Source organism: Marmota monax, unplaced genomic scaffold (genome assembly GCF_021218885.2).
Source record: "Marmota monax isolate L192 unplaced genomic scaffold, Marmota_monax_Labrador192_F-V1.1 WCK01_AAM20220418_F8-fsc00001, whole genome shotgun sequence".
In the NCBI taxonomy this organism is placed as follows: domain Eukaryota; kingdom Metazoa; phylum Chordata; class Mammalia; order Rodentia; family Sciuridae; genus Marmota; species Marmota monax.
This window is the reverse complement of record NW_026693777.1, coordinates 59,361,818-59,375,946: the sequence shown is the minus strand read 5'-3', so window position 1 is coordinate 59,375,946 and position 14,129 is coordinate 59,361,818. Positions and strand designations below refer to the sequence as shown.

General features: G+C 34.6%; 1 protein-coding gene across 2 annotated transcripts in view; it reads right to left on the bottom strand.

The window, feature by feature from the left end:
* Nucleotides 1-5,817: 5,817 nt before the first annotated feature.
* The window catches only part of Mindy2 (MINDY lysine 48 deubiquitinase 2), an 89,364-nt gene continuing 81,052 nt past the window's right edge, over nucleotides 5,818-14,129 (bottom strand). For both annotated transcript variants that reach the window (XM_046460882.2, XM_058584841.1), the window contains one exon: nucleotides 5,818-12,963. In XM_046460882.2, the coding sequence (XP_046316838.1) occupies nucleotides 12,835-12,963 (129 nt within the window). In that variant the 3' untranslated portion in view covers nucleotides 5,818-12,834. The remainder of the gene's footprint in view (nucleotides 12,964-14,129) is intronic.

Here is a 14,129-nt window from a genome sequence, read left to right as displayed (position 1 = left end):
TGTCCAACTACAACTAAAAAACACATTTTAAAAAAAGTGCTAGAGATGTAGCTCAGTGGTAAAGTCCCCCTGGGTTCAATCCTCAATGCCAAAAAAGAGAAAAGAGAAGTTGGTTTCAGATGAGTTGTCCAACAAAGAGATTTAAACGTGGGGCAAGATACCCATATAGGGGTCCTTTTACTGAAATGGAGAAAGTACACGGAGAGACCATGACATCCCATTAAATTGGTTGGCTTAAACCTGTGGGAGATGAAGTGTTCTATTGAAGGCAGTTTCCAAAAGCCTAGCTTTGTGCATATTGAGAAGTGAGAGTTATGCTTTGGTAATGTCTAGAATTCTGAAGGGATAGAGCATGTCTGGTGAGGCCTTGCATGTTGGGGTTAGTATATGTGGACATGTGTGTGACTTTTTTTAAAAATATTTTTTTAGTTGTTGATAGACGGTTATTTATATGCAGTGCTGAGAATCGAACCCAGTGCCTTACACATGCTAGGCAAGTGCTCTACCACTGAGGCACCACCCCAGCCTATGTGTGTGACTTTGATTTATATTTTGTATCTTTGTAAGGCAAGAGATTCTCAGAATTCTTTACCATGTAGAGGAGGGAACAATTCTTAGGCGATGACCAATCTGTAAATGTGCAGCCAGCCCTTTGCTAAGCAGGGCATTCTGTGCTATGACGACTGCTTGAAGTTTGGCCAGTTGTGCTGACCCTTGGGACCCATCCTTTTTCAGGAACATGGCAGTTGAGGGTTGGAGAGCAGCTGTATTCCACTGGGCTTGGTTTATAAGATGGTGCCATGCTGTCCAAACAGTCTGTGAGCTTCCACTGTTATTCCCAAGGGGCTTCCCAGGTAACCAAGGGGCCTAGAGGAAGAGTGACATTTGGCAAGGGATCAGGGACAAGGGAGTCACTCTCTTCTACAGAGAGCCCAGATTTGGATCCATCCTGTATCAAGAAGGCCTCAGCAGTCATCTGCACTATGGGACAATATTTCCATGACCCACGAAAAAATGGGCAGTAATGAGAGTCATAGGCTCAGAGTCTGTGGTAGGTTCTGTTTCTGGGCTGTCCTCATGGGTGGTGAGCAATTTGTTTACCTCTCAGCACAGCCTGAGAAAACAGTTTATGGGCAACTTTTGGCCTTGGGAGTGGTTCCGAGACTTCAGGAGGTTGAAAGGAAGTTGCCAGAGCCACTGTAGTCAGGAGTCTCTGAAGGTACTAAAAGGAATGACTTCTGGCTTTAACTTGCATAGATTCTGGAAGCTTTCGTTGGAGGGGACCCCATTTAAGGGGTGGGTTGACTTATAAATAGCAGCATCAGTGAGATTAAGAAAAACTTAATGAGGATTATGTTGCTGGCAGAACACAAGAAGTTCTAAATGATGTTGGATTTGAATATCCTTACTGCACATGACTCCTCAGAGAAGGGAATTTTCAGTATAGTGTCCTACTTGAGCTACTGGAGAAAGATGGATGCAGTTAAAGCACTGTCTGCAGACAATATGTGATGGCCAAGCTATTCCCCGTGGGTAGCCTAGTAAAACTGTATTGTGTCTCTTCAAAAACAAAGGAAAACTGTGGCTGAGAAGCTGTGTAAATATGCATTGAACTGAATATATTAGCCAAATCTATACTAGTGAATTATTTACCAGCTTCTGATTGGATGGAGTTAGTAATTTCAATAATGCTGAGTATTAGCATGGCAGTTTTAGTGAATAGGACCTCAGTTTGAAGTTTGCACGATCCATGGGAAGGGGTCATGCATTCTTTCCAGGTTTAAGAACAACCAAAATTTGACCATCAAATGGAGAAGTGGGGCTGGGGCTGTAGTTCAGCGGCAGAGCACTTGCCTAGCACATGTGAGGACCTGGGCTTAGAGTTGAGGGCTACAGGAATTTTGCCTTGGAATAAGAAAGCCTGTCCTGTGACTTGGGTTTCAGTCAATAGTGATTGATCCACGTGCTCATATTGCTACACAGCAGCACTAAGTCAAGCACAGTGCTGAGGAGTTTTGCATTATTTAAACAATTTAGTAGCTTCAGTAGGTATTCTGAGGGTGAAAGTGTGGGGGGTAGGGTAAGGTGCAGGGACAGGGTGAATGTCCCTTGCTCCAAAGGCCTCATTTAGATTGGCTATTGTTCTCTAAGCTTTCAACCACCATACCCCTGCAGGTCTCAGGGCATGAATGTTTTAATCAGCTTTTTTTTTTTTTTTTTTTTTTTTGCTGTGACAAAAATGAGTGACAAGAACAACTTAGAGGAGGAAAAGTTCATCTTGGCTGCTGTATCCACAATGAGAAACTTCATAGTTCTGGGCTGGAGTGAGGCAGAACATAATGCTGTAAGGGTGTAGAGGAAAGTGGCTGGGGACATGACATTCAGGAAGCAGGGTAAGATAGCACTCTGCTCACCGGGGACAAAATATGGACTCCAAAGGCATACTGTTACCGCTTTGACCGGTGACGAGTCCTTGCTTCCCCAATGTTGAAGAATAACACCAGAGAAGCACACTGAGGCAAGGTCAGAGTGGAAAATTACAAGTTTATTAAAGGACAGCAGAAAAGACTTCTCCCGGAGGAAGAAGGGGACCCAAGAGATGGAATTCGTGGAAGTGCGGTTGTCTCTCCATTTTATGGTTTTCGGTGATGGGAGGGCCCGAGGGGTGGGACACAGGTGGGCCAAAGAAGTAATCTGGGCAGGAAGGACTTCATTAACACTTCTTTGGGATGGGCTATCTTCAAATCTGCTGGGGCTGTTCATTAACATTTCTTTGGGATGGACTTTGGGCCTCGGGCTTTTCTTGGGACTTCATTAACATTTCAAGAGTTGCTCAACTTCTCCGGAAATTTATTCTCAACATGGCCTCCATTTTAGATTTCACTAGATATTAGACTTGATTTACCTAACTATACTGACTGCCTAATTTTAAATCTGGCTTCAACACCACCTGTAAACCTATTTCTTCCAGCAATGCCCTATCTGCCTACAATTACTGCCCACAATACTAAACAAAGGCTAACAGGGACTTGCTTGAGGTTCTTTTTCTGCTTAGCTTCTGCCTCTGTGAAACTTTCTTAACCCCCAACTGCTTCCCTGTGAACTCCAATTCTCTTCATTCTCAGCATGGTGGGATCTGTGTTTAATCCCCTACACACACCATTAGCAAGATATTTCCAAGCAAAAAGATTGAGCAACCATAGAGTTAACTTCACTTATTTCTTCATCCTTAGGAATAATAGTTTTGTACTCTCTGGTATTCATTGTTTGAAAACAGTTCTTTCGTGTGTTTTGCCCAAACTTCTAGTTCTTTGTAGTGGGACAACCGTCGACCCTTGTTATTCCATCAGGGTCAGAAACAAAAGTTTGTCTTGTAATTTTAGAAAAAGTCTTTAAAATGACTTTATTGAGGTATAGTTGACATATAATAAGCTGCATAAAGCATTTTGATAAGTTTTGATTATCACTAACACATGCTGATGAGACCATAATAATTAAACATACCTCTCATTTTCAAAAGCTTCCTTATATATCTTTTTGATCTACTTTATGTCCCATAGCTTTGTTTGCATTTTCTTGAATTTAATGAAACTTGAACCATATGAATGCACTCATTTTTTATCTGGCCTTTTGAGTTCACCATGTTTATTTTGAGATTCCTCCCAATTGTTGCCGGTATTGACAGCTCAATTGATGAGTAACACTCCACCCTGTATGGATGAACCACAATTTGGTGTCATGCATTCACCTGGAAGTGAACATCTGGGTTACTTTCAGTTTAAGGTTCTTTCCAATGAAATGGTTCTGAATTTGTGTATAAGTCTTTTGTGTGCCCATATGCTTTTATTTTTCTTGGGTAAATGAGAGTGAAATAATGGACTGTATGGCAGGTATATGTTTAACTTTTCTTTTTTTCTGGAGGGAGAAGGTGCTGGGGATTGAACCCAGGGCCTCATACATGCTAAGCACATATTCACCCACCAAACTACATCCCTAGCCCCAATGTTTACCTTTTTTCTGTTGCTCAGGCTGGCCTTAAACTTCTGGGTTCCAGTGATTCTTCTGCCTCAACCTCCCAAGTAGTTGAGATTATAGGCATGAGACACTATTTAACTTTTAAAGAAACTGCTAAATTGTTTTCCAAAGTAGTCGTGTCATTTTATATCCACATCAGCAATGTAAGAAAGTTCCAGTTGTTTAACATTTTAACTGACACTTGGTTATTATTGATCTTTTTTTAGCTATTCTGGTAGATTATATTTTGTTGTGGATCTAGTTTGTATTTCACTAAAGACTGAAGATGCAGATCATCTTTTCATGTGCATATTTGTCACACTTTGGCCATTTTTTGTTTTTCCTTCATATTAATTTTAAGAGTTCATTGTATGCTGATATAAAGCATTTTTAAACAAACATGTTACAAATTTTTCTTTCAGTTCATAGTTTGCCTTTTCAGTTTCTTAGGTGTCTTTAGGAGTATAAACATTATAATTTCTGTGTGTATGTGTGTGTGTGTAGTGCTGGGGATTGAACCCAGGACCTTGTATATGCCAGGCAACGCTCTACCCAATCCCAACATTTTATTGATCTTAATACCCAACCCCAAACATTTTAAATTTTGATGAAATTAATTTATAATCATATTCATTGGATTGAGATTAAATATTATTATTACTATTTTTTTAAATATTTATTTATTTTTTTTTTAGTTATTGGCGGGCACAACATCTTTGTTTGTATGTGGTGCTGAGGATCGAACCCGGGCTGCACACATGCCAGGCGAGCGCGCTACCGCTTGAGCCACATCCCCAGCCCCAAGAGATTAAATATTAAAATGTTAATTATTATCTCCAAATTGATCTATAGATTTAATACAAGCTCAACAAAAATAACAGAAGGATTTTATTTCTTCTTTTGTGTGTGACACTGAGTTTGAACCCAGGGGTGCTCTACCACTAAGCTACATCCTCAACACTTTAAAGTTTTGAGATAGGGTTTTGCTAATTTGCTCAGTCTGGCTTTGAACTTCTGAGCCTCCTGCCTCAGCCTCCACAGCAGTCAGGACTATAGTCACATGCCACCACACCTAGCTGTAGGCTTAAATTGGAACATTCCTGTAGAATATGAAACAGATACAAATTAAAAAGTCCAGAGTTAGAATTTGAACATAGATATGGCCTAGACTTATTTGAATCCTTGCAGATAAATTTGCTTGTACAGGCTCTTGGATCAGACATCTTGGTCTCAGATCACAGTTCCAACAAATGAAATGCCTACTTCATAGAATAATATAAAGTGAGTAGAGACTCCACAAGATTGGCACAAAATGGAAAGAAAAATTCTGCTTGCTACATTTTTACTAAGGATTCTGTTCTCTAACTATTCTCCCATTGGCTCTACAAGGTGACATGATGATAACCAGGGAAAATCAGAAGGGGCCTTATGGACTAAAGATCTGAATACTATCTATATAACTTTTATGTAAAAGGAGAAACTAATATCCCTACTTAATTATCTTACTATGTAAAGCACAGGCAAGTATAACTACATAATACAGATATTTGAGTTCTAAGTGCCAAAGACCATGAAAATTAAAATGAAAAAGATATTATCCCTGTCTTTGAAAGGCTCACAGTTACCTGAAGTATTATGTATTATATGGTGCACCACTGTTTCTTTATTTACTACCTCTTGTACTTTTCAAATACTGGTCCAAGAATTCTAAGGAATAACTCAGGTAAATTCGAATCAATAAGCCAGCTCTTTCTCTCCCCATTCTTCCAAGCTTAATAAGATGAATATACACAGCAGAGACTGTTTGGTCTAAATATCAAAGTTTATTGAAATAAAATATAATCTATAATAAAAAATACTACAGGTGTTATTCACTGGTTACAGTTTTAAGCATAATAACAAAAACACCCAACATTTTAATCCAACAACAACACTACACTTGTGGTACAACAACAGACATGAAATTAAATGTTGAATAATACTGAATAATTCTGTCATAAATATTTTATACTTTCCCACCTAAACAATATGCCTTTTTTAGGAGTATCATCTAAAAATGGAAGTTTTGAAACTTGTTAAAACATAGTTAAATAGTTTTAGCATAATTAGCATTGAAAACAATACATTTATTTCATAGAAATCAGTTCAACACTAAGCTGGGTAAATGCATTTAGGTGTCCTTATTCAAACAATGTATTTTGATGCTCTTTCCTATTAATTTCTAGGGTTATTATTATTATTGAATTGGAATTAAAGCAAAACAAATTTACTTATTTATTGGTGCTGGAAATTGGATCCAGGGATGTTCTACCACTGAGCTACATCCCCATCCCTTTTTTTGAGTCAAGGTCTTGCTAATTGCCATACAGGCCTTTAATTTGTGATTCTCCTACCTCAGCCTCCAGATTAGCTGGGATTATACGTGTGTGCCCTGGGCCAGGCTTAGATGAATTATTTCAGAAGCAGAAAAAGTGTTAAGATAGAAAGGGAAAGGAGGAGGAAAAAAGGCACTCAAACATAATATGTATATTTAAACTCTTTGAGAAGGAACTCTTTTTCAACTGGCCAATTTTAGCCTGGCACAAAGAAAATCTGTATGTCAAAGCAAATTATATATATATATATTTGTGTGTGTGTGTGGTACTGGGGATACTAGGGATGAACCCAGGGCCTTGTGCATGGTAGGCAAGTGCTCTACCACTGATCTACTACCAGCTCCTCCTCATGGTAATTTTTTTTTTTTTGGTGGAGGTACTGGAGATTGTACCCAGGACCTTGTGCATGGTAGGTAAGTGCTCTACCATGTGCCATACCCTTAGGCCTTCATAACAAATTTTTGACCCAATTAGTCCAACACTAAAGTGGAAGAAGAAAACTTGTTTCTCTTTTTTGCTATATTTCAAGATTACAACTTTTCTTCAGTCATTACTCCATTTCACTTGCTATTCCCTTAAATATTTTTCAATTCAATTATTCTGCACAATTCAAGAAAAAAGATTCACATGAGCTAGCATTAGGAAATGACTTTTGGAGTACCTCTAAAGTTTAATAGGCAAAGATAATCCATTTTGCTACTATGAATGTAATCATACACCAATCTTCTGTCGTATTGTCTTACTTGTTATATGTGGATCTTTGACAATAGTTGTCATTTTATTGAGGAAAACAGCAAAACAAAAGCCAATGGAGGCTTTTCAAATCCCCATTAAAAAAAAAAAATCTACAAAGCTAAGATATTCTATGTAGTCTGAAAAATGGTTACTTCATACAATAGGTAAAAAAGAATAACAAAAACATTGACAAAATTGAGACAATCTTCAAAGATTAAATACCAATCTCAGTCTTAAAACACATTGTGTTAGTTATAATTGCTTTGTAAGTTACTTCAACTACAATGCACAACTGGATTGGTTTTGATTTGTGAATTTAAATGGGCATTTCAGTTTCATGATTTTCTTTTTAAAACTGTAAAATAACTACTTTATCCAAAGGATCACCTTCCAAAGAATTTTGTTTTGCGCTCCTCTTATTTATAAGGCATCCTTGTCTCTGAAAGGACAGTGCTCATGGGTATAAAGTTTGTAAAGCTACCAGTGACGAATTAACTGGTTTAAAGAAATTCTTAGAATATCAGGTGAAGTAGAAGATTTACTGTAGAATTTTCTTTTTTTATTGTTTAAATCCACTGTAGTTCAAAGCTTGGATTTTATATTTATGCCATAGTATTTTAACACCCTACCTGGGATGGTACCATGCCCTAAAAAATATCTCCTAGTTAGACAAGTCTAAATTTCTTCCTTTCTCAGAACAACAGGACAAAGCTGAACTTGAGGCAAGAGTTTGAAAATTTTACCGTTTTGTTTTTTTTTAAACATTTTCTTGAGATCAGAAGAAATTAGAAACTAGAATCCTTCATGTAAAAATATATATGTATATAACAGTTTATTAAATTCTATTTTCTAATGGCAAAGACATTAAGACTAAGAGACATGCATGAATTAAAATTTACATAGATCATCAAAATAAGTTCTAGCAACATGAATTTGCCCTCACATTCATCTTATATTTTGCAATATATTTTGTTCAGGAAGCCTTTAATTTTAATATTTAGTATCTTTTAAACTGTTACCTGAGAAAAATAACTTCAATTCCTCATAATATTTTCCTAATAGTTTTAGAAGTGTTGAACATCAGTAACAAAAGACACTGAACTATCAGAGAAACTAAGTACTCTAAAATTCCAATGAGTTTCTTTACTATTTTCACTTTCAGAATGAATTTAATTGCACATTCTCAAATTACATATTACACTAAAAAAACACAAGTAACTTCAATATCCCTAAAATGAAAGTATTTGAAAGATCTAAATCAATTTCACCCATGCAAACAACTTTTATATGTATTAGCAATGTGACAGCATTTTATAACACAGAGGAAAAATCAAAGATAATCTAAACATTTAGATCTGTGAAAAATATTGGAAAAAAATAGGTTTTAAAATGCTTTTTATAGTTCCCAAATACTCTTGATTTTGACACTAGTCTACAGAACAGGAAAGCAACTGCAAAATACATTTTGAAAACATGATGCGATACTCAAAGACAAGATAATTCAACAAATTTTGACAGTATTTTTAAAAAAGGACTTGTCATTGGAAAAAGTCTGCACATCCAAGAACCAAGATGTGTAATATTTGTGATAATTTAAGTAATATTTTGTGCTTATACTATGCCCTTTATTCAGGAGTGTAAAGCACAAAGAAGAGAGTGAGAAAGTGAGAGAAGGAGAGTGAGAAAGGACATTCTCTACATATTTAAAGAGTAAACTGAGGCACAGAGACTTTGCCCAAGGCAAGACAAAAAGTTAGATTTTTAAATACAAAATGATCCAGAATTCTACATATCCAGTTCCTTAAAATACAAAATTTTGGACTCTCTTTAGGGCCTTCAGATTATTTTATTAAACATTAGTAAGTTTCCAGCATGCCTAAGAACTGTGATAGGTAAAACCTATAAGCTTTCCATCATATTTTAAAATAACTGATACAATGAATAAGAACGTTAAGCAAAACTACAAAACTGATTTTTAAAAGGAAATTTAAATAAATGAGATGTTTTGAGGGCAATTCTGAAAATTCTTGCCTTAATTTTTCTTCAGCAGGATTTTACAACTATCTGCTGCATATGCCAACATTAATGTAGGGACTACAACTATTCTTTCCTTAAATGTTTGCCTTCTAACCTTTCCTCTCAAGATTTCTTATGTCTTAAGTTAACTTAGTTTGTTTTTCATTGAAAACAAAATACTAAGAAGGTTTTGTGTAAGTACAAAATAGTTAATGTTGAGTTCAGTCAGTTAATCTCTGATATTTACTTGCTTTGTTAAGCCAAGATCAAGATGTATGAGGAAGAAATCAAAACATAATATGGGATAAGCAAATAAGTGCAAGAAATATAAGACAATAAAAACAAGATACATTCCAAAAGCTAATCCTAAATTTAAATCTCTGCTTCATTCAAATACTAACTTGACCTTGAAACATGTAAGTTACTTTACCTAAGTACACTGGATGGGCATATAACTAATGTCAATTTTAGTTGCTTTATACTATCCTGTTCAGTCTATGTCCGTGTGTGTATATTTTTTCTTTTCCTTTTTTGTTGTAGTGCAGGGGATTGAACCCCAGTCCTCATGCATGTTCCAACATTATATTCCCAGTCTATAGAGAGTCTGTAGAGCCATATTCCCAGTCCAGGTGTGTAAATATTCTTAAAATGGTGATTTTAAAATTTGAGGGAAAGTTCCCAAATTGCTTTGAGAAGCTGTCTTTTTTTTTTTTTTAAATTTTAATATTTATTTATTTTTTTAGTTTTCGGCGGACACAACATCTTTGTTTGTATGTGGTGCTGAGGATCGAACCCTGGCCGCACACATGCCAGGCAAGCGCGCTGCGGCTTGAGCCACATCCCCAGCCCGAGAAGCTGTCTTGCTTCAGAAATACACATACATGTGCACATGCAATGAGTGCTTGTAAATATCAGTAAACTACTGTAAATCACAGCATTGTTGATGCAATGGGATTTGACAAGAAAATGCTCATATTGTTAATAAAAATGTAAGGAATACTCTTTTCAAAAGCAAGAGGAAAAAATGGTGACCACAGCCATTCATTCATCTGCCTCTTTTACTAGCTCTAACAGTGATTTGGTTGATTCAAATGTGCCCATGATCTAGTCTATAAATATTAAAATCAAAAAGGTTTAAATTCTAATTTCTGGTAGCAGTATATATGTAACAATTTCAAGTATTAAAAAATATTGTGGAAAAAAACTGCTTTAAAATACTAACATCAAATTCTTCTGAATGCAAACCAGCAATGAAATGCCTGAATGTATAATTTGTTACCTGGAGCAAAATAAAAGAAAATAAAGACACAATTGCTCTAGATTCTTTGTAACCTTTAAGGTTATATTTGCAAGGAGAGCAGTTTCTTTGACAAGTTTGTTTTAATAGAATTGAACATTTAATTTTCCCTCACAGTAATCAAAGTAAATATTTAATCATTATTACTATTGGTATATCAAACTGAATTCCAGGAATGTAATAAAGTTTGATTTGTAAATATTACATAGAAAAAGACTGAATTAACAAACACACTGCATTTTTAAAAATTTTTTCTCGTAAGTACACATTGACATCTACTTATCTGATAGCAGCATTGCTGGTTTTGAGTGATTTTTTTTTTTTTCTTCTAGAGGGAATGCTGAATGGCAGTATTATCTTTGGAACAAATTAAGAATATAGGAACAAACAACAGAAAAATAACTTCTACACATATATTCTTCAAGGGTAATAAATAGCTAAGTATATAATTATGGAAAAATATGCCTCAAATATACTTTTGTAAATTATCAAGTTTTTTTTTTATTAAAATATAATGCACTGTCACTACTATTTATTCTGAGAAGAACAAACTTTGAGGTTTGAGTTTTCTCCTTCAACCAACAGAATGATATCAAGAGTAAACTCAGATTAAGATCAACCTGTTTAAGCCAATGGAGAGTTCTATAGTATATCTGATTACTTTACCAATGTCCAGATATTCTGGGTTACAATCAAGAGACTCACCAAATATTTTGTATCCAAGTTTTATACCCCAAACAGGTTCTCTGATGATTTATCATTCTAGAATAGGAAATCTGAAGAAATAACAAATTATGTAACACAAACAGACATGCAAAATAGAAGGATGTAAAAGATGCTTGGCCCTGGATTTATTTCCCCTTAGAATAATTCCTTCCATAAATAAGACTTTACTTTTTACATATAGAGTCATTCTATAACTGGTTTTGGATCACAGAGAAAGTTAATGATATAACTTAAAAAAAAAAAATTCTAGATCACTTTTTTTTGTAGTCAAAATTTTGTCACCCCAAACCACAAGAAATACTCTCCAAGTGGATGCTCAGGTCATGTTATGATGTTCCTAAATAACACATTTTTTGAGGCTTAGAATGTAAATTATATACTACTTGCAGCAGCATTTTTTTTTTTTCAAAAATGACTAAAAACAAACTTTAAATATAAAGCATATAAAAAGGACTATTAAGGATAGTTGTCCAAACTATATCTAGAAATACAGGAAAATATGTGTTGCCTCATAATAAAGTTAAATAAATATTTTTTTCTGAATTCTATAAACACTATGTTTTATGTTTATTTGGTTCTCATAAGTTAAAAAATCTGCTTGCTTTTACATAAATTCCTCTAAACTCTTATCTACTCTGATTTTTATCAATGTCTTTTCATTAGACTCAGAGATTATCTTTTACTTCTTATAGAAATGTGCTGTTTTTGTTGGTTTTAATAATTTAATTTTCTAGTAATAAACATGATTTAAAATTTAAGGTTCAAGGTAATTCTAAAAAAAGGTAGACACTGAACTATCTACTTTCCTACACTCTCATATTTACAAGGCCTAGCATCCACTGTGGTTTCCTCCTTAAACTTACTTGTCACATGGTTAATAAATAGTAACTATGGTCCAGATTACCTACTTAACGACTTAAAAATTCCTCAAAATTTCACAACACTATTAAGTCATTAATATGTGATTTGGACAGGTTGTAAGTATTAGTGTTATATAATTTTTTTTTTTTTTTTGCTATTGGAAAAGAAATACAAATCTTTATTTTTTTTCTATCTAAATTAAATCCAAGCTCCATTATTTGTTCTTAATATCTAAAATGTACATTACTAAAGAAAGGTAAAGCTGTTCAAGGGCTGAACTAGTTCAATATACAATTAAGGATTATTTATTCCTGTTATTTATTTTTTTTTCTTTTTAAATTCCATATTAAACCCCTGGTTTCTCATGGATTAGATCATAATTTAAGGTTGCAAAAATTTCAGAAACTATTGTGCTAATACTTAGATTTCAGGAAGGAATCAGACTAAATCAAATACCTCCATTCATTGTTAGAAGATGAAATAGCTTACTAACTGATATGAATTATGAATGTCACTATGACACAAAATTCGCTGTGATTTGCTTATTTGGCTACAAGTGCAGTATTCTTCATGAATGACAACACAGCATTTCCAACTTGTAACATGAAACTCCAGCTCATAAAGAGTATATTGTGTGACTTCAAGAAGTCTGATTGTAACAAAGTAACAACCTTTCCCCTGAAAAACATGAACAAAATCCAATGGGAAATCAGGCACAGACGGTATTATCTATTATCGGTTTTTCTTCCTTTCCTCATGTGGTCTTGTTTCTCAACACATATAGGTGATTCCAACAGAATCTAGTACTTGTTACAAAATGACACAGCTATTCTTTTCCTTTTCCTTTTCTTTATCTTTTTCTCGAGGTTCCTTTCGTTTCCGTTCGCTATTCCCAGATTGTCTTCCACTTGATGGAGAGGCTTGTGCCGGCTGGCCCAGCTTTAAGAAAAACACACAGCAAGAAATTATTTCAACTGTTCTAAGGCGCTTTATCACAGTTATCTAGAAAGAATAGCCACAAGAGTGAAGGGCATCATCAAAGGGAAAAGAACATCCTGGTACGCAAATTTGTTATATTACGGGGTATCTGTAACATGGTTAATATACCATTCTGGATAGATATAATTAATGTATTATTCCAAATAAATGGAATTCCTAACACATAAGTTTCTAATTTAAGAGCTATAAGAATACATTAGCCTTTTGGTTAAATAAAATAGTTCTTCAATACTTCATTAAATACTAAAACAGATTTTAAAAGGAAAAAAACAAATCGTGAGAACTGAGTGTGAATAAGTATAGTCTCTGAAATAAGAAAACTAATTATAACATGACAGGATTTAGTTATTAAGATTGGGGTACTCAATATTTGATCTAGAAATAAATTTTACACTTTTTTTTTTTTTTGAACTTTTTAAAGTTGTAGATGAACACAATACCTTTATTTAGTATTTTTTATGTGGTGCTGGGGATTGAACCCAGTGCCTCATGCATGCTATGGCAAGCACTCTACCACTGAGCCACAACCTGGCCCAATTTTACACTTATTCTAATGAAGAATTCTATATTTAGTTTCATCAGACCTTAAAGGCCATCTTGCTTTCTTATATACCCTGATCAAAAGGAATAGTCCTGACATGGTACAGATAATATAAAAGAAGGAGAGTACTTTTTTGATTGAATAAAATAAGATTTAACATCTAGAAACCCACATAATCATCTTATTTTCAGTGCTTAAATATTAACTGAGGGAGTGAGGAGTAGAAATGTGCTGACTTACACTGAATACTTAGTATATGTCATAGACACTGGGTTAAGTGCTAACATTTTAAATTCTTCACCAGAATCTAAGAGTATTATCTTTTATTTCACAGAGAAGGAAAATGAGGTTAAGAGAGTTATTGTCCAGGGTATTGCAATTAGGAAGAGAAAAAATAAGCAGGAAATGTAAATCAACAACTATCTGGTTCTAGTAATAGCTCAGACTACATTTACCTCACAGAAAGCAAATGGTTTCTGGTTTTTGTTTTGTTTTGTTTCAGCTGTAAAGAACTAAAAAATAAGTTTAAAAAAATCTTGCATTCAGAATCTCCAGAAAAATAATT